Raw genomic sequence first — 26,009 nt, forward strand, 5'->3', positions numbered from 1 at the left:
TGGTGCTAATACGGCATTCTGAGACTTATCTTGCTACCTACTCACCATCGAATGTAACACTTTGCTAGAACTGAACACATGACAGTAACGATCCTTGTTATGTGGTAGAACAGTATGAACATCAGAGGTTAAAGTATAATTTTGGGGGAAGCTTGAAAGAACAGTTCCTCACATTACTCCCAAATCACATAATTTGCTTCAGTCATATATGTTCATATGTTCTCTAATAGATTTAGATACCTTATTCCTTTCCCTTAACACTTACTTTATTTATATTTATATCAGTTCCACGTTAGCAATATCTTCAGGTTCACTGACAAGACCTCATGTCTTGTCAAAATCCCTAGATCAGAATAATGCAACCACAGAGTGTATTTTAAAACTCTTGCTTGTCATCAGACATAAAAACATTTTTATCACACGGTATGGACGTGTTCCATGCCGATAGATTAACACACCATATTGGTTTTATTGCCTCACTTAAAGGCAAAGGAAGACAAATGCCACCCTCTGTGTCAAAGGCAAATTATTACTAGTCTCATTTCCAGTGGGCCAAATTTCTGTTTAGCTAGGCTTCCCAGGGGCTCAAATACTTTTTATTTCTCCTACATACTGAAGAGTTTACCTTCCATGTGCTGGCTGATACCTAACTGTGCCAGACTTAGCCAGTCTGTGAGCTAATATTCTTCAAAAATCAACATCTCATTTCACTGATGACGGTTCCTCACAAGTATCAGCTGCTCTCTCATTTTGTATTCTGTCTCCTCTTTCCCTCCTTAACAGATTTTGTGTAAGCACCATCTGATATTTCTAATTAAATATTTTCTGAGATTCACCTGAGTCAAGAAGTTGGGATGCTTTCTTTCATTTTTCATGAGCCTAAGCATCTCTCAGCATCTCATAAGTTGAGGTATTTGCCCGTAGTTTGCTGCCTGAGAGATTAAAGAGCACAGCTATTTCTGTCAGTGTAACTGAATGTTCAGAGACATCAGAACTTGTTACAAACCCATTTCTGGCAGGGTCCTAACTAAAGCAGTCCCCTTACCAAAAATGTCTGCATCCTGGACAAAGCCACAGCTTGGAGTTCCATTTGCATGTTTACCCAGTGTTCTGGTATTAGAGGCTTATTGAAAAGATGCAATAGAGTATGGTTGCCATTTACTTCAAAAAACTAAAAACACGTAAGAGGAAGGGCTGTTTGAAGTCCCAAATAGTGTGAATGTTCGTACAGGCAAACATCGAAAGACAACATCTACTTAATACAAACTGGAATTGTATGAAATGTGTTGCCTGCATGCGTGTTCAGCAAACATGCTTGTTTCTTTTTTTCTTTCTTCAAACCTCCTTTAGCTCCAGGGGGTTTTGTGGCCCAAAACAATGGAGGATCAAATGGCATGCACTGCCTATGTCTGTAACGTTTTTTACATATGGTGGAATGCAAAGGAATTCCAGGTGATACCTTTCCTATAGGTACTGTGGGAAAAAGTCTCTGTGCTCTCAAGGATTAGTGGTACTCCAGAATCCACTCTGTGAAAATAAAGATGGACAATATATGTTGAAGAAGTTGAGTTACTAGTAATTAACAGTGTAATTCCGAGCATTAGGTAGTTAGGAATTTTAATACACTCCATTCTTTTTTTTAACATTAGTTGATTGTTTTGCAGTTGAATTTAACCAATATTGCAAATATCACAGGTAAGTAATCTGTATTTTTTTGCGGAGGTTCCTTTAGATAAATGGATGGGATAAACGGATTTCGTTCATGGATGAAATAAGTATACTGAATTGTATTAGTTTTCCAACTTGTGGTATGCACAGATGTTCTTTTCATTGAAACATGACCTAGTATGCAATGCAATAGAAAAATACAAATAACTGTTTTCTAAAATCCTTTTAATGAAACCTAATTTTTATGGCTTGCATTACCTAAATGTAGAAAACATTTACCAAACATTTTTATTGAAAACTCTTGCCTTCTATGCAATTGTATTTGAGATAATAACAGCAAAAAAAGCAAACAGCATTTTGTGGAAAAAAACTTGAAGTAAATTTTATTGTTTCAGAACTTGTGAATTAATTGCCATTGTATCAAGGGTGTGACAGTACTACTGCTTCTTTCTTTTAGAGCCTTCATGCTATGGAAGGCCATGTGATGATAGCTTTCCTGCCAACTGTCCTAAACCAGTTATTTAGAGTTCTCACTAGAGCTGCTCAAGAGGAGGTTGCAGTCAATGTGACAAGGTGAAGAATTTTAAGTGCTTTGTAGAGTTGAAATGGTGACTGAATGATGACATAAATCTGTAACTGAGTAACATTTTTCGTTATAGTAATCATACTGTTCTTCTACATACTTACCTGGTTTTTGTTTGTAACTCTTATTTAGAGTCATTATCCATATTGTAGCTCAGTGTCATGAAGAAGGCTTGGATAGCTACTTGAGGTCATATGTCAAGGTACGCAAAAGTAAATGAAACATTTTTTTTTCTCCAAAAACAGTATGTTTAAACTGAGTTACGTTTGTTTAATTTCACTACTTTTGTATTATGTCGTAATCTCAAATTATGTTCTGTTTTCTTCTACCCAAGTATGCTTATAAAGCTGAACCTTATATTGCTTCTGAATATAAGACTGTACATGAAGAGTTGACCAAGTCCATGACCACAATTCTAAAGCCATCTGCTGACTTTCTTACAAGCAACAAGCTACTTAAGGTATATATTGAACTACACTTTTTCCTGGACGTTCATAACCAGTCAGAACCGAAGATTATGAACTAACAGTGTTGAAATAGTCATTGAATGCATGTGGTGTTTTTACAGAATATTTTATTTTTTCTGCAGTATTCATGGTTTTTCTTTGAAGTTCTGATAAAATCAATGGCTCAGCATCTGATAGAAAACTCCAAAGTGAAGGTATGTTCACTTTTGCAAAAAAAAAAAAAAAAAAAAAAAGAAGTTTGCACAACGTCTTCTTTCTCTAGTCACGTATTTTTATTGCATATATGGAAATTAGAAGGAAAAGTTATATACATATAGTAATGATTTGTATTCAATAACTTTGCTTTCCCTCACTTTCTTACAAACAAAGCAGCAGGAGAAATAAGGTGAAATGTCAGAAAAATCTATAGGGCTAGACAGAATGTTATTATAAAAGGATAGCAACTCATTAAAATCTGGACAGTAGAGCAGCCTGTATAAATCGTCGGCCCCTTTTAGTAAGTTTTCTTTGTAGTTATAGAACAGTGCAGCTGGGAGCAACAGGCAGCATTGTGGCCTTTGATGTAGATATCCAAAAATATGTGATCTTTTTCCTGAGCAGCTCTTTAGTTGTGATATTGAGTAAGAAAAATGAATAATGTGGTTTGCAGTCTTTCTGTTTGCAATAAGAAGTATCAAAATTTAATTCTCTGTTATTTCCTATGCTGGAGGGGAAATACTAATATTTTAAATCCAGACATTTTTCTACCAGCTTGGCTTATGGCAAGACAAGTATGGTTTGTTTACTCCTGCTCTAAAGCAATTCTTAGAAGTAAAGTCTCAAGTATACAACATACTCCTCGCTCAGTAACATATCAAGGAGTAAGTCAGGTGATCTGAAATCCTTATTGATATTTTCACTATGTATTTAGAAAAGTCTGAAGTATACGGGGAAAAACAGTTTATTGGAAAATGATCAGGAAAAAAAGGTATAGAGTGCTACACTTAATATTGTTCTGCTGTTGTATGATCAGTAGAGTTGCGTTTATACATAAGGCTAAAATTATCTTCACTTAAAACGTCATGAAGAGGACAGTGATGTCCCTTCTGTTACAAAAAAGATAAATTTTTGTTTTTAATCAAAACTCTGCTCTTACTTTGACACTAGTCCTGGAACACACTTTCTGGTGAAATTCCGATACCTTTACCAGGAGACTTTTTTTAAAAACGAGTTAGACAATTGTTGTCAGAGAAGGGATGTTTTTGTGCAAAACTGAGTTGATATATTCTCATGCACTGACATAAACTTTCACCTACTGTTTATAGACTGTTTAATCTAGAAATAGGTTGGTAGCTTGCTGAAAAGTCAGGCTTTGACATGCTATTAGTATGTTTTTTTCAGAACACAGTGTTTGTGAAACTTGTCTATCTTGAGGATGTTTGCCGTTGGATTTGGTAGGTGATACTCTTGGGTAAACAGAGTTTATGTTTTTCCTGATTTTAACAAACCTGCAGAAATCCTCACAAGTTTGGAAACGGCATACTGGTTTAAAAAAACTTCAAAGAAACCACTAACTTGCTATCATGCAAACCAATTTCCTTAATTTAATTATAACTTCCTTACAGTAGTGATTATGTTTTTAAATTGAGATCAGATGGTGGATTAAATAAGTCAGTAGAATATAATTTTTTAAAAGTAGAAGTCTGTGTAAACAAACAAAAAACAAACACAGCTTCTCAGAATGACTCAACCAGCGTCCAGGATTAAGCATCGTCTCCCATAGTCGGCATCTCCTGTGTAGTACGATATAGTTCTGTTGGTGAGGTGAGCCTTCACATTACTACTAGTTGGTTGTTTTTTTTTTTTCCACAAGTGCTATACTGAGTCATTTGCTTAAAAGGCCTGTATCTCAAAGCCAATGAATTATTAGTGACCCGTGTCATCTTAATAGTAAATTGTATTTGGAGAGCACCAGCACCTATATCTGAAGAATGAATTCAATATAACAAGATTTGGCTTTCAGGGGAAAAAACTTGGCGATGGAATATTGTGTCAGTTGCAGGTGCCTCTTACAGGTTTGGTTAGCCGGTGTTAGGACGATATGAGGGGTACGTGAGCTGGGGTGGCACGATCATTACTACTCCTCAAAAAGAACCTCATCTCCTTGATGTCTAGGAGACTTAAGTTACTATAAGAGAAGGCATTAACTTTGTTTTTTAGTTGTAATAACCAGTAGGTAAGACCTAATGGCCTCAAATTTTTTGATTTACAGCAAGCTGTAAATCAAAATTTACAAATGCTGTAAATTATGTGCTGTAATCTCCTGAGATCAATTTTCAAGGGTTGTTATATGTAATTTTAGGTTTTTCTTTAAAATAGCCGAAAGATGTAGGCAGGAGAAAATTCAAGGTATGTTTATATTTCTTGGAGATTGATGTAGAAATAATGAAATTTCATGCTTTCTTTAAATGAGATTTTACAGCAACTTGTTGCACCAAATTTTATCTATTAGATGGGGTTTTATGATCTTATAAATTCTGGAAAAGTCCTATTCACTTTAATCTTTCTGCAGTCCAAAATTATGTAGGCCAGAAAGTCCAATTGCTTTGTTTTAGTAGATGTTTTTTTCTACCTGTTAACAACATGGCTGCTAATTAATATTTTATAGAAAGTGGGCTCAGTAAATATTGATCATGGAACAGCGTGACTGCTTTCAAAGGTTCAACTAATTCCTAATTGCATTTTATTTTTGTTTCCAAGTTTCCAGAAAAAATAGATAAACCACAAAAATATGGTCTGAATATTAATAGCACTCCTAACTTTTTAGGAGTCCCCATTCTATTTCAACGACAGAAGATAAAGAAGCACAGTGGGGTTTTTCTATAGATTTAGTAGGTTTACAGCTATATATCTTTCAAAGATGAAAACAGTTCATGCAAGGATTTTTTCTTATGCAGGTTACATTGAAACTAACAAAACGGTGCCACATTTTTAATTAGGACTAATAGCTACTGTTGTAGAAGCATGCTGTAATTGTATTAAAAAAAATACTCTTGATTTTAGAAAATACCTTTCTGGTTTCTGTTTATGTCCCACTCTTGAACCTCAATGAAGTTCAAGAATAAACTGGTAGGACAGAAGTTGTTTGTGTTCTGTACTGTAAGTATACTTGTTCTTTAGGATTTTCATCCATTTCAGATTAGTATTTTGTTTGTTTTTTAATAGTATCTCCAAAAGCAACCTCAAATGTGAATTGTCCAGTAGTACAATGGGAAGAAATTCTCTTAATAAGCACCTTTAAATTCCAGTGCTTTCCTGTTCATCACCTTGAACTACTATTCATTCTCATTCCTCCCCCACAATAACATGAAGCAGCGTTCATGGTTTAAAAACTACTAAGATGATGTGTTATGATGGGATTTATTTGTTATTTTCTCCGTATTTGATCTGAAAAAGAAGTTTACACTGTTAGAGCTAACCTGATTGTTATCTTCCCTGTGGCAGAAAAGAAAGAGCAGAACTCAACTCTTGTTTTCAAGTATCCTCATTCCCAGGCATGACTTCTTACTATACAAGTCCCTTAAACGTCAAATGAATTATTTTGCTAGCTTTTCTGTCTTGTCGCTTAGAATAATAAAGGGAACGTGTAGTCAGATATTTCCTGCTTATGAGGTCTTACAAAAGGATACATTTCTAGATGCAGCAAAACTGCTTCTGTAGCAAGAATTTTAGGATATTTTTAAAAAATATTTAATTACTGTCCAACAAAGGCTGAGTTCTAGGAATATTGGAGGACACTGACTGACACGCCTTCCAACATAGTTTTGAATTTTTGATTGTTATTGGCGTTAACAGATACTATTGATATTTATACAACTATCTTTCTCATCCCTAATGTTTAGAAACCTAATTTTTCTTAAGATAGAAATGGAAATTTTGGAGCACAATTCAAACAAGGGAACTTTGCATCAAGTTTTGTAATCATTGATTTATGCAGGGCCTTGACAATGATTTGCTCTCCCTCGGAATGTTGCATTTAATTTACTTTAGAAAAGCATTTTAATAATAAAGTGTTCCAGAACAGTCTGATATTTAATTTTACAGAAAGAAAAGATATAACGACTTGTATAGTTAAAACAGCTTTTGTCATAGCCGGTTTCTCCCTCGGCCTTACCCCACCTGTCATTAAGTCCCTTCAGACAAAAGATAGAATCTTTATTAAAGACTGTAAGATGCCAAGAAATAAAAGAGAAACTATATAATAGCAAAAAGCTGAAGAGAACTTACTAACCCATATTGGTCAGAATGTACAAAAACGTTGATAAAGATAATATAGATGATGGTAAAAAGGAGGAAATCATGAACAGAGAGGAATAAACTAATTAGCAAGCAATTTAAAAGCAAGGGACAACAGTTCTTATTTTGGAACCTTAAGTATAGAGAGTAAGATTCTGGGAATTCTGAAGGCTGGAAGAGCTGAAATTTGAGGTGACTGATGACCAAAATATACAGTTCTTGAAAGAGAAAAGCATAGGTAAGAATTTCCACAGTGGCAAAAATCAAAGGAATTAAAATACATATATGTGTTTCAAAGCAACAAAAATACCTTGCTTTCTGTGACAGAAAACAGTGTGATAAAGCAGTTGATACATATGAACTAGCTGGTTTTGGAAGGTATCATAGAAAAAACGGAAGAATTCCTGTTTACTCTTAATTGTCGTTGTGAATGTTATTTTAGTATAGAAAAATACTAATGCTTTGAACTTGCAAACTCTTATGCGTATATTTTTGTCATTAAAAATAAAAGTGTACTTTGCTTGGATTTTAATAATATAGATGTTAGTGTGTGTTGTAATATTTTCTTTCAACCAAATACTCTTTTCTTCCCCTTAGTCTGTAAAGGTTCAGGAAAAATCTTGAAGTTAAAGAAAATTTTATTCTAAAGTAAAACTAGAAAATTTGAAAACTTTTTTCTTCCTTCCCTGACAGATTATCTATATCTTATCTAAAATAATTTTTCTTTTGTATTTTGGTGTTATAAACCATATTAAATATGTATTTGAATTTGTGCTTTCAGCTGTTACGAAACCAGAGATTTTCCGCTTCCTTTCATCATGCGGTTGAAACAGTTGTTAATATGCTGACGCCACACATCACTCAAAAGTACAGAGACAATCCAGAGGCTTCGAAAAACGCAAACCATAGCCTTGCTGCCTTTATAAAAGTAGGTACACAAACCACTTGGGTTCTGTAGTCACTTTTCCAATAATACTGTTTCTTCTTGTATTTTAAGGAACTTTAAAGGCAAGTCATATAAAATTATGCTTTTTTAAGTATAGTTCTGTCCAAGAAAACAATGCATTGAAGTATAATTGGCATCTTCTGTAATCAAAAGACCCATCTATTCATAAGTTTAATTTTTATTAATTTATATTTTCTCTAAGCTTTATTTTATTTTTTCTTGTTTAGTCTTTCATATATCATCTCATTTTCTTCGAACCTTACAAAAACTTCATGCCTTGAGTTGTTTATTTGCATTTATTTTATGTAGGCAGGCTTTCAGTATTTTTTTCTTTTTCAAACAATAAGATCCAGTGGGGAGAAAAAGGGAAGAGAAATAAAATGGTAGATAAAGCTGCTTTATCTACTATTGCCACTTGCTTATGTCAAGATGGACTTGTTATCTTCAAGCTGCTTTTTTATCTGCCATTAGCTTACGTTCTGGACTCTAAGTGAAAATTTGGAACGCATATATGTAGTATGCTTGTTTCCCTGATTATATTCAGACTGAGTGAAATATCAATAATGTACTTGTAAAATGAATTTGTAAAACGCAGATGTGTAATTAGCAAGCACTGAGACCATACTAAACCAATCTTGTCTGGTTTTTTTTTTGTTTGTTTGTTTGTTTTCCCCAGAGGTGTTTTACCTTTATGGACAGAGGTTTTGTTTTCAAACAAATCAATAACTACATCAGCTGCTTTGCCCCAGGAGATCCAAAGGTACTCATTTTTCAAACAGACTTTTTTTTTAGAAGTTGCCTCTTCCTGAGGCTTGTGGATGGAGTTCTGCATTAAGACATGAGACTTCCTTCCAGTTACATTCAAGCATGTTACTTAGAAGTACCCATGCTGTGCCTCGATCACTTTTTCCACCAAACCACTTTTTCGTGTGTTACTTCCCGTCTTCAAAGTGCCCATTTACCACGCCATAGCATGTAGAAAATGAGAGGGGTAACACTAAATATAATCAAGCAAGAATGTAAAAGTCTGAGGTTGGCACCATTGATTGGGATCTTTGATACCTAGTGTTTCTATACATTTACAGTAGTGGGGATAGCGTGTACCAGATGTCCAGAGAATTTCTCCTGTGATTCCAAAATTTTATTACATCAATATATAATATACTAATAAACCTAACTAGCTTTGAAAAATGGGAGCAGAAAATAGAATTCTGTCCAGCTGCTGCGTATGAATTGTGCTGAAAGTATTTTGTACTGACATGTAGAACTTTCACAAGTCTACGTGCCTCGTACTGCAAGACTGAGAGAAACCACCTGTTTGCGTAAGAAAGCTATTTTTGACATGTTATTGAAATCACTGCGTCAGTTGTTTTATTTATACTTTTAAATGATTTTTGCAGACCCTCTTTGAATTCAAATTTGAATTTCTCCGTGTAGTCTGTAATCATGAGCACTACATACCTTTGAATCTACCAATGCCATTTGGAAAAGGCAGAATTCAGAGATACCAAGGTAATTCACCTACAGAAATGTATGCTCTGTTTCTTGTATGTCATCTTTTTATTGTTAAGCAAGTAGACTGTGTAACTGCAGGTCTATGATATCTTGGAAACTTTGAAAGTATTAAATGTAATCCCAAAGTTGTAATCTCCTTAACATCAAAGGTATAGTTTAGGTAGCACACTGATCTTTGCAAAGTATCTAGTTCCTGAAAGATGTGGCAGACTAAATCTTTGATTCTTTCCCCCCTTCCCTGCTTTGCTTATAGTTTGGTTCTATTTATGAGTTAGCTTTTAATTCACTAGCTGAAGAGCCTTGCAACACTCCTTTGTAGGTAGGTGCAGAGTGTGATATTTGGTGTACTTTTAACTTTTTCTTCCGTTAAATCATTCAGATTGGAAGGGACCTCAGGAGGTCTGTAGTCCAACCTCCTGCTCACAGCAGGGGCAACACTGAATTCACATGAGCTTGCTTGGGGCTTTATCCAGTCAGGTCTTGAAAACCTCCAAGGATGGAAATTCTACAGCATCTCCAGGAAATGCGTGTAACTTGCGTGGCTCGAGGTCTCTCAGGAGATCTCTGACCCAAACCTCATAAACTGTTAGCGGTTCTCTTCCGTGAACCCTATCACTAGACTGAAAGACTTGGGAGACTGTGGTGGTGAAAAATGAGGCAACGAGGGTATTGAGTACCTCAGCCTTACCTGAGTCCACTGTCAATAAATTACCCTCCCCAGTCATCAACAGTCCCATGTTCTCCTTGTTCAGCCTTTGACTACTAATGTAGTGGCAGAAGTTGCTCTTATTGCCATTGATGTCCATTACCAGTTTCAACTGCAGCTGAGCTTTGGGTTTCCTGGCACTGTCCCTGCATACCTGATCAATGTTTCTATATTCCTCTTTTGTAGCCTGTGCTTGCCTACCTCTATTGTATGCATCCTTTTTTTGCCCTGGAGCTCAGTCATGGGTCCCCTGTTTAGCCAGGCTGGGCTCCTGGTACATCTAACATTATGCCAAAATAAATAATATGTTAGCTGTTGCGTTTGCAGCTGTGAGGTCATTATTAAATTCTTCCTAACCTCTCTGCTACTCATGTTTGCTTTGAATCAATGAAGAAGGTACTTTTACAAGTAAAATAAACTACTGAGACTTCCTGCCTAGCATTGGTATTCTGGCAGATTAATCTCTTGAAATATTTTTTCAGTAGCCTCTGCTGGCTTAGTAAGGTTGAATGTAACTAATTAGATGTTTCACCAAGGTGACAGAACAATATTTGAGAGTAGGAGCAGGACAACTGCATAGAGCTTGTGTTTGTCGCTGGATTTTTTTTAGCCTTCAGGAGTGTATTAGATAACAACATTGCATAAATCTTTGCATAGAAGAAGGAGCTATGAATTGTTTTAGTGGTTATAAGGGAATAACAAAACTGGAAGAAATAGTGTTTCTGACTAACAGTGAAGAACAGTATGAAATGCAACTCCTTAGTGAACTAGGAGTTTGGCCAGGGAAAAAGACCTTTATCACAAGTATTTCTGGCTTTGTTTTACCTCCGAAACAAAAGAGATCTCAGACAGCATGTGGCTGGCTCTCATGATAGTTGCACAAGGAGGCCTATAGAAAGTCTGTGCTTTTGTTTGTGTTTCTTTCTTATTTAATGGATTCCCTTACTGGGAGAGTTCTTCCAAAAATAAAGGTGCTTTGAGATCAGTAGAATAATCTTTGACTATTCTGCTGAACAACTAAAGTAAGTATGTTTTTGAGAACACCTCATCAGTGGATATTTTCAAGTTACGTATATGATACTACATGTGGTATATTCACTATGCAAATTAGTTGGAGGAATGCTTTAGTATATGAAAAAATACTTTCAAACTGGAGTCGTTGGCTTTATTTGGTGTGTGTGGTTTTTTTTATGTATATGTATCTTTTAACATCTGTATAGAGAGAGATATATATAATGTAGATTTACAGTTACAGTTATTACTGGAGATTAAATATTTTATGAAATAAAATTATATTATAGTGGGTTAGGCACAAGTGTTCAAGTAAGATGTTCTTTAATTCCAATTCTAATATAACTAACACTGAATATGTAAATATTTCTGGAAAATGTAGTATTTTTTAATTGAATGTAGCTGAAGAATTGACTAACATATGGTTATTACAATGCAAGTATAATTTGCATAGATTCATTTTAAATTAATTTGTTTAAATATGACTCCATTTATTTGTATGCTTAAAACTGAGAAGCGATTCCTTATTTAGACACGTGTGATGCAAATGCAGTTTCTTCCTTACTAGTGTAATAGCACTTTCACTACCCACTGCAAATTTTAGATGCATTTTCTGTGAAAATGTAAGTTAACCAGCAACACATTCGTTAGCAGGTTCTACAGTCTATATTCATAAAAAATGCTTGTGTAAATACTTGGAGCTAAAAGATACTGGTCCAGGTGAACTTTGTAGGAACACTTTTGAACGTTGGATTTTATTTAAAAACAAAAAAAACAAAAAACTATTTTTAAAACCACAAGTTTATATTTCTTTAGTGTCTTTTGATTGAATATACATAGTCATTGTTCAATAAGCGTGTCATTATATAGTTAACCTAGCTCGGTGTGTTATGAATCATCTTTGTCAATAAGCTAGGAAACACTTTTAACTTTTTGTTAATTAATAAATTATTTTAAATAGAACCATTCCTTAAATAGGACTTGTACTTTATTTCCAGACCTTCACCTTGACTATTCATTAACAGATGAGTTCTGTAAGAATCACTTCTTAGTGGGATTGCTTCTAAGGGAGGTGGGAAATGCGTTACAAGAGTTCAGAGACATACGGCAGATTGCAATTAGTGTGCTCAAGAATTTGATGATAAAGCATTCTTTTGATGATAGATATGCTTCCAGGGTAAGTGTATTTCTGTATTAGTAGTACAAAATATAAAGATTAAATGCACTTTCAGAAAAAAAAAAATTTTTTTTTTCAGTAAAATCTATTAATTTGCAGCCATGCTATTTCAGTTCATACTATGTCTGTGATGAAAACAAATATAGCTAATAATTGCATCAAAATCTGCAAAACTCAATATTTTTACCAAGTGAAAGCACAAAGTACCTTTTTAGCATAATTACATGTGTTTATTACATTTTGGTAGGGTATAATCTCTAACTGCAGTATGAGATACAGTAATCAGATTTTCCAATCTGTTTTAAAAGTTCTTATTTTCATTAAACATTAGCTCTTAATATTCCGCAGTTGTCCTTTTGTCATATCTTATCGGGAAATTAAGTTTAAACTCCAAGTTATAGTGGTAAATTTTGAGTGATTTTTAATTTTCTTGGTCTTTTTTTTTTTTTTTTAATGTGGAAACAGCTGTGCTGTGGAGAAACCATGAAATTTTAACAGCAGATACCATGAATTTATCAAGTTAATATAAAATTAATTTGATCTGTTTAATCTTGGGTAAAATTGAATGCATTTAAAATATTTTTTCCAGCGTTATAACGGAAATAGTAAAGAACATGTAGCATTAAAAAACAATCTTTGAGAATTAAAATTAAATCTGCAATTTTTTAATGAGCTGTTGAACTCTTTTTAGAGCCATCAAGCAAGAATAGCCACTATGTATTTGCCACTCTTTGGACTGCTCATAGAAAATGTTCAGCGAATCAATGTCAAAGATGTGTCTCCATTTCCTGTTAACCCTTCCAGCAGTGTGAGTGACTTTCTATATGATATTCAGCTTTTTTTTTTTCTTCCATAATTAATGGTAACATGTATATGAAACACTGCATACTTCTGGCAAATGAAAAGCTTTATGTTTCAGAGTTCCTCAAGTTTGTTCTACTTGCTTTTTATTAAATTAAAAGTTTAGTTACCTTTGTGATTTTGGCCGCAGTTTCTCTGGTCCAGGTAAGTTACGCCTAGCATCATAATTAAATAGTTTGTTCCTATGTACGAGTTACAGTGCCTTTACTGATCCTTACTTGAACTTCTGGTGATTTTGGAGAATGCTAGGCCGCACAGGCTGCCACAGCATCATTCTAATGCCATCTGATTATACTGTTATGTAACATTTTGCTGCTTTGTTGTCTCTGGGGCATATTCCTATATTTCAGTACAAACTATAGACCACACAGGATTGGACCCTTTTGGGGGGTATACACAGAGTATATCTTTTTTTGACAGCTCTTAATTAAGTACCAAAGAAGCTGAAGGAAGAGTAGAGCTGAAGTCAAAATACTCATTGTTTCTGCAATTTTAATTGACTTCCTTTTGTATCTAGTATCAAGTTGTTGATACATTTATTATAAGATAAAAATTCCTTACATTATGTCTCTGTTTTTTCTCATAAATTACCCTTCTGTAGTGTGTCCTGCCACTTTGTACAAACTCTTGTAAATCATAATATTGGAGACACGTATGCTAAATTCTTATGCATGAGAAAAACTCCCACTGACTTCAAACATATATAGAATTATGTTGGCTAAAACCCTGTCAGAATCAGTAGCTGCTGTTGCTATTCAGCAGCAAAGACTGTATGTTAATTGCAGGGGTTTTTTATATATATCAATCTTATTTTCCTGATTCAGTCCAATAGTAAAATAAATGGAGCAGAAATAAATTTGGTTGATTTTCTAGAAAATAGAGAAGCATTTTTAACTCTAAAGAAGTGAGCTTTTGGAACAACTGTAGTCTAAGATGGCTGTAGGAGAATGAATTCAAATGGAATTTGTTAATGCATATATTGATATAATATGGTTCGATGCAATAATTGTATCTAAGATTTAAAGATTAAAGAATTCTTTTATTTTTGTTTGTCCACTTATTTCTGTGTTCCTTTTTGCAAATCAAGAAAGAAAGAAATTCATAATATCCTTCCAATTAGACAAATATTTGCATGTCTGAAGAAAAAGTAAAGTAAAAGCAAGCTGTGTGTTTTGGAAGTATCTGTTTTTCAATATTTAAAATTCCATGGACTATTTATTTTTTCATGTTTGAAGTATCTTAAATTTGCAGCTATCCCTGCTTGTGCAAATATGTGAACATCTCATTCCATGCTTTTGAACATAATTAACAGAAATTAAACATATAACAAATACTCCTTTGGAAGATAAAAGTAGGTAATATGCACTAAAATCATAGTACTGGAAAATATTAATCACATGTTTCTCTCTTCCAAACAGAGTGCAAAGGATGATGCACTTAATTTGCCAACTGCAAGTCAGCTAATAACACCGCAAAAATCAGGAAACACATTGGATAACAGCCTTCCTAAAGATCTATTTGGTGTTATCTCTGGCATCGGTAAGCCTAAAAGTTTCCTTTTTCCTTTTTTACTAAAAATAACTGTTCTGTGTCCAGCTTTTGAACGTGTGCATGAGTGTTACAAATTAGTGGAGTTTGAACCTGGCTTTATGAGGTTTTTTTCCTCCTATCCTGAGAATATGTGCATTATCCACAGCGACCATATCATAGGCATATCCCTAGATTTCTACTGCTACTTTAGATAACAGAACTCTAATGCAGACAGCTATTCTGTGTGGGCCAGAATTTGCAGTCTGCAATGAAATCTTTCTGGCAGGGTGTTTGTGGTTTTGTTTGTCTTTCTCTTTCAAATCAAAACACAAAAAAAACCCAAAAACAAAACAAAAAAGGGGGAGAACTGTTTGCTAGAGAGACCTGCTTTGCTCCCCACTCCCACCCCCCATCAAAGCTGGTTAGTTTTAGCTTGCTGCAGAAAAATGGGAGATGACTAGCTGTAGTCGCTTCTAGCAAGAGCATCATAATCCATGGTTTTGTAAGTAATGTTAGAGACCCCCTCTAAGTGGATGGCTGCTTGCACAAACATGGGCATCTTTTTGTCTTTCTTCTCAGTGTATTTTTCTGTTTTTTGTTATCTGCTGCAATTAGCTATATCACTTCCTAGTGATTTAAAAAAAAGTATGTGATGAAAAATGGAAGTTTTTAAAAATACATATTTCTTTGTATGTGTGTGTATCTGTACATACGTGTTTTTCATATATGTCTTATGTATTTGTGCATAAGTTTGTGCGTAAATCCATATATTTATGTACATTGTTGAAAGTATGCAATAAATTTATCATCATTACAGGTATGTAAGTGGAATTAATTGTTTGCCTTTTTAAAAAGTGTTTGTGTGTGTGTATACATCTCTCTTTCCCCCCCCCCCAACCCCTGTGGCATATAAATATATATGTGTGTGTATATATGTGTATCTATATATACATACACACACACACACACACATATATACACATGTATATATAGATACACGCACACATATATAGTGGTTTTAGAAGTCTGATGGTCTTTTTTGGTTGTTTTATTTAGCTTCCCCGTATACCACATCAACTCCAAACATCAATTGTGTGAGGAATGCTGACTCAAGAGGCTCTCTTATTAGTACAGACTCAGGAAACAGTCTCCCAGAAAGACAAAGCGACAAGAGCAATTCCCTTGACAAGGTAACAAAAAACAAAACCAAAAAAAACTATATTCCTAAAAACTCATCCTAATTCTCATAGGAGCTAACTTTTGTAATCTCCAGTGGGGTTGAACTTCGTAGAGTAACTGTACAGCAGTATTTTACATAAATTTTTCTGTTTAAAAATAGTTGTTATATCAGTTCTTTTGCATTACGTTTAGTAAGCTGTTTTGCAGAAAAAAATGAACAGATTTTTGAATTATGGACATAAGCAAATAGTTGATGTTTCCTTTGCTAGATCAAGGCAATTAATGAAGTATATTAAGAGAACTGAAATCCAGTTGGGACAGCTTCTTTGGTTTTGTGGGGACCTTCGCTCCATCATCTTATACACCCAATATATGTAGCATTTTTGATATTTTTAAAAACCAATTGCTGTCCTTTCTCCAGGTGACTTCTCTTACGTTAGTTTGACTTTTCTAAATCATTTTACTTTAAACCTATTACAAATTGGGAGTTCTGGCTGCAGGAGCTATGAGATATTCAGTCATGTCTTTCTGGAGCTTGTATTGATACTGATCACATTTCATTTTCTTAGATCTTGTTGTGCATGTCACAACATGTTAACTTTTTCCCCTTGACTCTGACATGCCTTCCTGTGGCAGAGAGAGAAGCTTCTCAGAAGGCACTCTGCTCATGCTATGCACCCTAATGGAGAAGAAGAAGAAAATTCTCACCCTGCAAAGAAAAACCGTGTTACTATGGATTTTTCACTTCTGACAATTCCAACTTTGCCAGAGAAAATTTTGCATGCTGCTCTCTCTCTTCAGTTACAAGAAGTATTTTTTTTTTTTGTGCTTGGTATAGTTAAGCTTCTGAGTGAAGTGTGTGATCTATAGTTTTGCCACTTCTTTGCAACAGTTGAATCTCAAGGCAAATATGTACAAAGTAACCGTGTAAGATGCCATTAAATGCTAATCCTTTAATAGTTTATGTACCTGATTTAATTTAATTATAAAAATCCAATCAGGTTAAACATTAGCAGGATTTGAGTCACAGAGTTGTTAATATAAGTAGGACTAAAAAAGGTTCTATGGCATTGACCAAGCAAATAAATAATTATCTTTTATATACACTGTTGCTAAATGGCAATACTGTCATCTGTTACTTAGTTTTCATGTTGTTGATTACTACTGTGTAGCGTTCTTACTAAGTGAAAGGGTTTTCAAAGGAATCCACGTCCTTTGAAAATTCTACTCTGGTCTGGCAATTTAGGTAATGTAGGATTTGTGTTTTGCATGCTGTTAATATTTTCCCAGAGTAATACTCAATCTTGGCTTATTATTTGTTGCTTTTCAAACTTTCTTTCTAGTATATCAGTTGTTCAGTGCACGTATCTTCAAATTTTTACTCATTGCTTGATACCGTTACTATAAAAAGCTGTGTTTTTGTTTTAATTTTTGTTTAGAGTAGCCTATAGAAATGTAGTGGTGAAATCAGAGCTTGCTGCAAGTGTACCAGTTTCTATTTTAATATGTGCAGCTTTATAGATTTTTTTGAGATAAATTTTGTAGTTCTAGTTTTGTTCATGTACATTTTCAACTATTTTAGAAGGATTATTATCCAGTGCTCTGCACGATATCCTAAAAATGTAGGAAACTCAAATTCAGTTTCTGCTCTGCCACTCATTACTTGCCTGCTTTATTTCAGTATCCATAATGTTGTACAGTAGCACTCCTTCACTGACCAGAGATATTTCAAAGATAAGTAGGTTGTGAGATATTTAGAATATACAGCAATCAAGGTCATATAGGTGTGCATTTCCTCTTAAATTACATTAACTTCTGATACATAGATAGATATAAATAGATGGTCAGTATGCATACATGTGATCTTTTATATCCCAATTTTGATATAAAGGATTTATTCCAATAGCAATAACGTGTCCTTAAAACGATCAGGAAGCAAAGGTGATGCGGCTTTCTTGTAGAAACCAGAATTGCATGGATCGATTGTATCAGGCTGCTGATTTTAGAGACTTATTAGATGACTTGTTCATCTTCCATTCAGATAAGTGGCCTCATATTGAAAGTAAGGGTTAAGGCACTAAAAGAGGACATAATTTATCCTTTAAGCAACGTAACATGTAATGTATCTGTAAAAGCCCTCACTGAGGATTTTGTAACGCTTGATTGCATGGAAATGGCTCTTCTACAGATAAGTCATGGCCTAAAGCTCAATTTGTGTATTCTCACAGTTCTGTTTTCTCCTTTTGGTAGCTTTTTAGATGTACACTTTAAAAGATCAGTCTTGGATTGTTTTTTATTTTATTTTTTGGGCAGACTTCCCACAAATGTGGGAATTGTATAAGCAAAGTCTTGAAGCAGGAGAAAGGCTTTTTGAGGCAAGGTTCTTACTTAGTTATTGGTCTTTCAGAATCTGTACTATCCCCGTACATTTATGTTTTCCTTGGAATTCTTATGTCTTGAAATGGAAAGAATTGTGTGGAGGCAGGCCTATCTACGGTTAAGTATGACATCTGTTCCAGAGCAGACTCTGCGAAAGAGTAAATATGTATTGCCTAACAGTAGCATGTATTTTTACAGTATTTCAAATAAACAAAAAGGGCATATCTACTTTCTACAATGTGGTTACATATTCATAATTATCTTGACTGATAGTCACTCTTAGGTAACTTTCCCTCTTTCCTGCTTTTCTGGGGAAAAAATTATCCAAAGCAGCAAATAGAAATGAATGAAGGTAAAGAGGCTTAGTTTGGTATTTGTGTGTATAAAGCGTTGACCTGTCTCTCTATATGAAACATTTTGTCTCTGTTCTGAGATCCTCTTTCTGTTGCAGGAATTAATAAGTTAATTTAAAATATTATAATTTGTTATCAGTTCAAGAACTTTTCAGCCAAAGCTTTGTCTGTTTTCTTTTCAGAATCAACAGACTGGCACTTTAGGAAGTTCTGTGGTTCGATGTGACAAGCTTGACCAAGCAGAGATCAAGAGTTTGCTCATGTGTTTTCTTTATATTTTAAGAAGTATGTCAGATGGTAGGTAATTCCACCTAATTTCTGAAAATTTGAAGAGATGTATTTGATTTATGCATGTGACTTAACACCTTTTAAAAATTATCAGAATATTTTAGGTGTGGGTGCCATGCTGTGCCATGTTTTACAGAGCTATGTGACTGATCAAATTAAACCCTTATTGAAACTTTGTAGCTATTAAGTATTCTTTATTCCCTCAAAGCATGGGGCAAACTGAAGGACCTGGTAAGCAAGCATGTATTCTTATGTGACTGTACGCTCCAGACTGGAGACTGAAGGTAAAGAATAAATACTTCAGTGCTCAATAGAAGAGGATATGGCTAGTCCATTTCTCTGCTCTGTAGAACTTCCTGTATGACTGTAAACCAAATTACTTGATCAGTGTGTCTTTCTGTTTCTGGAGTGGTGATATTAGTGCTTCTCCATTTTCCAGGCCTATTTGCAAGATTATCCACTGAAAATTGTGGAAGACTGGTATTATTGGGGGGCACATGCAAATACTGCATGAATGGCAAATCCTTCATTTTTTCTAGGGTCGTACAACTCGGAATCATCATTAACCTTGATCAGTGTTAAAAACAGGGAGAGCCTTTAGTATAAACATTGAATTTTTCAGTTTGTGCAAAATATGTCAAGAGTAGGATTAATTTCTGAGCATGTTTTGTTGTTAAAACCTAAAAATCTGGTTTCTGGAGTACTGCTTGAGCTCTAATATATTACACTACTTAATCAAGAACGAGAATTGAAAGGTTATAAATATTTAATATCCACTCACCTTTTTAGATTTTCATATAATTAATTATTTTATGTATGTTAATTGCAAAGAATTTTTTCACTCTTTTTCACTCTTTTACATTTTGAAATACATAAAAATTTGTCAGAATTTTGAGAAAATTCAGATTAAAATTTACTGTTTTAATAAGTTGGTATAAAACTGGCATTACCGTGGTGGGTGAGGTTAGTCTGAATTCGAGTGGAGAAGAACAAATATCAAACACTTGTTAGCTAATTTTAAACATTTTTGGCACAACAGTCCATGTCTTGGCTATGTAACTACAAACTTTGAAAAAAAATATGTAACCATTTTTAAAATCTGTGCATGTCCCTGATAGTTTTGATTTGTTAACTAGTCTATAGTTGACCGTGGTAGCCCACTCAGTGTTGAAAAAATATGCATAGTAGAGCATTGTGAATAAAACAAGAGAAAAATCATAAATTTGATAAAAAGCTTTAAAAAGTTGAGACTAATCTTTAAAGAAGAAGATTATTATAACTCTATTATTACAAACTATTCTGAAGCCTTATATTTTTAGAACACTTTAACCATCACTGGCTACACACTTACTACTCTTCAAAACATGAAGTTGTATGAGAATATTACAAATTCATTAAAAGAGTATCGAAACTCATTTGGAGAAATTATATGTGCAATTGCATAATCAGCTTCAAGGAAAACTTTAAATAGTAATAATCATCTGTACTCCCACAAGCCATTTCCAGATTCTTTGAATCCTCATCTTAAAAACTGAGAACTGATGTTAACTGTTCTGCTTGATGTTTTAGTGTGTTTGCTGCCTTTGTCCTGCTTGTTTTTAATTTTTTTCATTTTCCTAGATGCATTGTTTACATACTGGAACAAGGCTACAAAATCTGAACTCATGGACTTTTTCACAATTACAGAGTAAGATCTTGTTGAGCGTCTCATAAAATTACACATTTCACTGTGCTGTTAAAATCTTCCATGTGGATTTAAATGTGAATATAATTTTTTTTCTTAATTGAAAAAGTACCATCAATCTCAGTTTAAAAGTCCTTAACTTGATGTGCACAGTTGCATGTCTGTCTATATTCCATGATAGTTTCTAGAATTAGAATATGTAGAAGTGATCTCAGGAATATTCTTGAACAGTGAGGAGTATTCAGACTGTTGCTGTGCTCCCAGAAGAGGAACCAACTCTTTGGTTGACTTTTCTGCGTTCAAATCTGTCTTGTAATGTAAACTGCTAACATGATGTGGTTACATATCAAAATTAATCGAGTTACGTAACTTCAGAAATAAAGGGGTATGTTTCTCTAGCTTTTCCTTTTTCTACCATACTATAAAGGAAAGATACAGGAGGAACCTGGTATTTCTTGTCAACAGCTATACTCCAGCATTATGCATGCTTAGTGTTATTGTTCGTGTGAATTGGCTGATACATTCGTAAGAAGAGAGGAAGCACTATCTGCTCGAAGTGAGGCGCTACAGAAGCTTTTCTGCAGGCCTTGCTGTTTCACTAGGCTGTTTTCCTTTGTTTCCATAGTACAGGCTCCAAAATTGTAATGTCAATATTTAGTTGTGTTACGGAATGTGCTACTCGAAATCTATTTAGGAGTGTGTTGTAGGTATGTATTCTAATTCATCAGTTAAGTACATGTAGCAAAATGCTAATTGTACCAGAGAGAGAACTGAACAAGTAAATGAGCCTGGTTAGTAGACTCTAAGGCCAGAGGTGTAAACTTTGCCTAATTAGTGGCAAAACAGTATTTTGCCATTGGAGACCTCTTATTTAAGGGGCTGGATAGGGTTAGTTTGTGATCAAATGAGTAATCTCAAATTACTGATCATCAGAGGAGGTTTCCACCACAGTGACAGTGTAAGGAATGTAGAATAAAGTCGCTGTTAGGTTAATGCTGTGGATGATACCATAGTTCCTTGAACCAGCACAGGAGCAAGGCTCACAGAAGTCTACCTCTTCAATTTCTAGGACTATTTTACCAATGACAATAATGTTCATTTTGATGATGATTTTTATTAATATAGATTGTTATAATAGTTTATTACCACAGTGAGGCAACGTTTCTGGTAGGTGGGTACTGTCCACCGAAAGAGCTTTTCCTGAAAAGCTTAGAGTCTAAGATAGACAAGGAGAAATGAAAAAGGACAATGAGATTAACTTGCAAACAAAATGCCAAGTCTGGGGGAGGCAAATGCTGTTCCGATTCTGCAGTTTGGAGGTAGCAAGCTGTTCTGATTCTGCAGTTTGGAGGTAGCAAGTCTACTTAAGGTGTGCGTACAAAATGGAGCTGATTTGAAGAAACTGTTTGCCAACTTCCTCCCTCATTCACAATGATATATGAAAGAGAAAACCTGAAAACTAGCTTTCAGTTCAGAAAGCTTGAAAGAAGAATTTAAAAAATATTCTTACCTAAGAAACAGGAGAAGCTTCTGAATTGTCAGGGTAATTACTTACAATGAGAAAAGGGTCATATTAAATCAGTAATACAACCTCCATTTGAACCATTTTTATTGATTTGAAAGTGTGGTTTCTAATTCATTTATTAGTCAGCAGCTTTATGTATTTGACAGTCCTGAAGAAAAACAGAGGCACCTGGAAAATTAGGTTATACTTTTCTTGATGGATCTGAAACAAGTAGTATTAGGATTCTTTAAAATATAACATCATATTGAAGTATAGATTTTTTTTTTTAATGAAAAATTATCATCTATTTTAGGATGTGCCCTTGTCTTCTGATAATTCTAACACTACTAAAAGCTGTTTCCCTTTTTAAAATAGGGGTTTTTTAGAAAATAGTTTTAGACAAATGTTTTGCCTTTAGAAAAGGGAACCGCATTGTTGTTATCCTGGTATCTAGAGGCCTAAAAAAATTATTTTTAGGCAAAGGGGAAAAAATTATGCTTAATTACTCTTGCTTTAGCTCTCATACACACTTTGCAAAATATGTGTGTGTATAATGTCTAGTTGTCTCTGCTTCTGTTCTTTGCGTGTTGCTTGTCCTAGATTGCAGTTTATTTGGAAGGCAGCTCTACCTGATTTCATTTAGTGAAGTTTTGCCAGTGATAGTTGAGGCTAAACATTACTCTTCTATAAATAATAAATAACAAAAATCTGTTCAAAATGAAGCACTTCAGCTCCATGTTTAAAACTTACTAGGGTGTCCCGTTATTTCACCTTTTGGCTCTTCTAGTTTGTCATTTTTAGGCTCGCGCTAGCTGTTTTTGATTCCGAGTGTTGAGATGGTTGTGCTCTGGAGGCAGCCTTGGTTGTCGTTTGATATTAATCCCAATTTCACCAAAACAAGAACCGTCAGTGACTGATTTCAGAGGAGCCATGTCTAGCTTTTCTTGTCTTGGGGAATGGAAGAGAATTTTAAGGGTGGGAGAAATTAAAAAGTTTTATGAGGTAACAATATACAGTCAAACAAAACTAATAGTTGAATGATTCTAGCATGCATAAATTTTAAAAAATTGTTTTAAGTGTTGCTTCTCTGACTTATTATGTGTTTTCTGCAGAGTGTGCTTACACCAGTTCCAGTACATGGGAAAAAGATATATAGCCAGGTACTGTGTGGAATTTAAATTTATCAGTCTTGTCCACTAGGAATAATAGTATGTACAAAATGCGTTGAGTCTCTATTACAAATAAATTGTATGATGATAAAAAAATTATTGTGAAATAATACATAGCATTTTGAAGCAAGTAACTGGCTACTGTATTACCAAATCCATTTATTTTGTCCTATCTATTTAAGATTGATGGGCGGGAATGTGTTATAAATGTTTATAATAAATTGCTTTAAAATCCACCTGTTAAATGCTGTATTTTTACAGCATTTTTTTTATTAAAATAAAATCTTTTGGGAAGATTTATCTTATAATGTAAATGTATTCTATATTCACTTGAGATTTAACGTATGCCAATTGAAATGTTTTAGAAATTTTATGCAATGTTTTTACTGAAAGATGAATAGCGAAAATTCCAAAGCTGCTCTTTTTTAATTCAAAGACTGAAGATGCCTGTGTGCTCCCTTTGAAGGCTGTTTAGGAGAAAATCTGTGGGTGTCAGAAACTTGTACTGAATTATTTGAAAATCTATGCAGATTAATTTTTTTTATGAAAAGTAATTTTATAGTAGAGTAAAAGATAGTAACCTGTTTAGACCGCAGACTGTACTTGACATGGTGATGCTATTATAATTAAACTTGTGGATTTTAAATACTGGCCCTCTTGAACTTAGTGAGAAAGTTGTTACTGACTTTGGATGGTAAAGGGTTCTGACTAAGATGTCAGCATTTCTATTTTTAATTTGGATTTAATGGCATGTGAGTCTTTTTCTACAAACAAAAAACTTTTGATTAGCTTTTTGGCAATTTTTCAGGAAGAATGTTCACACACCTTAAAAAAGAGTCTGTGACCAAAATGAATCTGGCTGTTTTAAGGTTTTGACTGTAACCCTTCTGCTTCAATGAACTTCATACTCTGGATTTACAGGATTCTGCAGTTTTTAGGGTTTCTAGAAATGCATTGAACTAATTTGACTAGTTTGCAGAGAAGACTACCACACTTCCTTTTTGTTGACTGATCACTTAATCTGTGTTGCATGTTATGCTCAAGTAATTAAGCTGTAGAAATCATCTTGTGTGCTGCAGAGGTGTTGAACTCTCCCAATAAAAGTAGTTTTCTAGTCTTTCACATTGTCGTTACACCAAAGTATGTGACAACCAATGCACGTACTCTTGAAATGCACAAATAGCAGAGTAAAAGGGAACAGGGAACTGTGTAATTCAAGCACTGGTTTTTATTTTTCATCAGCTCTGGTGGTGGTACACAGTAGGAAGTTAGCCTGTACTGATTGCTAACACAGATCACTTTTCTGTTTTCTTCACTTGATTGCTGCAAGTTTAACAAAGTATATGGCTCTTCTCCCTTCCTGCTTGGGTAAGATGTACTTGATAATACCTCAGTTAATTCATGCTCTCCTGTTGCATGTAAGCTTTCTAATTTTAGCTTTGTGTGTCCCTCTAACTTTTTTCTAAACTTTGAACAGTCAAAATAAAGGATTTTGGTTTGGGGTTCTGAATATTTTCAGAATATTCATATTCTCAAATATTTATGTTTTCAAAAGCTCTGAAGTAATATTGATTTCAGGAGCAAGTGCTTGTTTGCTTTTGCTTTCATGCCTTGAGGTTTTTTAAGAAAGAGTTTGCTGTGATGCTTTTTTTTAAGCTGCCTATTTTTGTTTTATAAGTAAAACAGAAAATAGGTTGCATTACAATTCTTTCTATAAAACTTCTTGTGCTGTAATTGCTTAACTAACACTTCCTATCCTGCTGCAGTTTGACATGTCTAACTTTTGCTTCTATCCCATTTCACTCATCTTGCAGGAACCAGGAGGGGTTGGGATCCATAGTTCATGATCGAAAATCTCAGACATTGCCTGTTTCCCGTAACAGAACAGGAATGATGCATGCCAGATTACAGCAGCTGAGCAGCCTGGATAACTCTCTCACTTTTAACCACAGTAAGTTTCATGACAACATAACATTCATCATCCTTAAGCAGTACCACAACACCAGAGACAGGACCCAGAGCCACACCAGTGCATTTCAGTGACTTTTATTATTCTAGGTCAAACAAGTAGCTGGAATCAGTCCATGGTCTGTTCCCTGCTTTATGACACAACAGTCAACGCTGGCTGATGCCATAACGTGGAGCATGGTTAACTACAGCATATTTTAAAATTGTTTTTTAATCTTTTTTAAATTATATGCACTTGAACTTTTTACTGTGCATGGTTACAGGATTTATATGTTTTTGTGTATTGGCCTCATTAAGTTTCATTTTTTTTTCCCACTTGATCTTATAAAAGATTAATCTAATAATTAAAATATGCACTTTGACCATATCTCCATGTTTTGACATCTCCTAAGGAGAAATGTGTTCCCTAGAATTTCTATGAAGATTATGAAGCCCATGATCTAGTTTGTCTGGAAGTAAAAAAACATCCAATAATGAAGTAATTTTTCTGTTTTCAGTGTGAGAAAGATATCAAGTGTTCTTGGAATTTCTGTAGACAATGGTAAGATTTAATCAGGTTGAAGTTAGCTTGTGTAAGACTGCTGTATTGAAAACTAAATCTGCTTATATCCTGTCTTTTTAAATATACTGCTCTTAAATTGCAAGTTATGCTGTATGTAAAGTATTTTGAAGCATCATTTTTAAATTTTCAGCTTCAAAGCATAATGAAACTAATTGACTAATCTGGTAAAATACTGTGACTGGAA

At 34.3% G+C, this 26,009-nt stretch overlaps 1 protein-coding gene across 11 annotated transcripts in view; it reads left to right on the forward strand.

Annotated features, from left to right (window-relative positions):
- Window positions 1-26,009, forward strand: part of DOCK9 (dedicator of cytokinesis 9) — a 136,463-nt gene that overhangs the window by 80,905 nt on the left and 29,549 nt on the right. For 5 of the 11 annotated variants that reach the window (XM_068928500.1, XM_009680065.2, XM_068928545.1 and 2 more), the window contains exons 24-38: window positions 2,126-2,241; window positions 2,384-2,453; window positions 2,586-2,711; window positions 2,841-2,912; window positions 7,775-7,921; window positions 8,616-8,699; window positions 9,340-9,451; window positions 12,170-12,348; window positions 13,040-13,156; window positions 14,628-14,748; window positions 15,796-15,929; window positions 18,833-18,947; window positions 20,559-20,625; window positions 23,239-23,286; window positions 25,110-25,246. In XM_068928500.1, coding sequence (XP_068784601.1) covers window positions 2,126-2,241; window positions 2,384-2,453; window positions 2,586-2,711; window positions 2,841-2,912; window positions 7,775-7,921; window positions 8,616-8,699; window positions 9,340-9,451; window positions 12,170-12,348; window positions 13,040-13,156; window positions 14,628-14,748; window positions 15,796-15,929; window positions 18,833-18,947; window positions 20,559-20,625; window positions 23,239-23,286; window positions 25,110-25,246 — 1,645 coding nt within the window. Of the gene's footprint in view, window positions 1-2,125; window positions 2,242-2,383; window positions 2,454-2,585; window positions 2,712-2,840; window positions 2,913-7,774; window positions 7,922-8,615; window positions 8,700-9,339; window positions 9,452-12,169; window positions 12,349-13,039; window positions 13,157-14,627; window positions 14,749-15,795; window positions 15,930-18,832; window positions 18,948-20,558; window positions 20,626-23,238; window positions 23,287-25,109; window positions 25,247-25,760; window positions 25,805-26,009 lie in introns of all 11 variants that reach the window. The other 6 variants (XM_068928520.1, XM_068928511.1, XM_068928522.1 and 3 more) reach the window with 2 other exon arrangements.

Source organism: Struthio camelus, chromosome 1, assembly GCF_040807025.1.
Source record: "Struthio camelus isolate bStrCam1 chromosome 1, bStrCam1.hap1, whole genome shotgun sequence".
Lineage (NCBI taxonomy): Eukaryota > Metazoa > Chordata > Aves > Struthioniformes > Struthionidae > Struthio > Struthio camelus.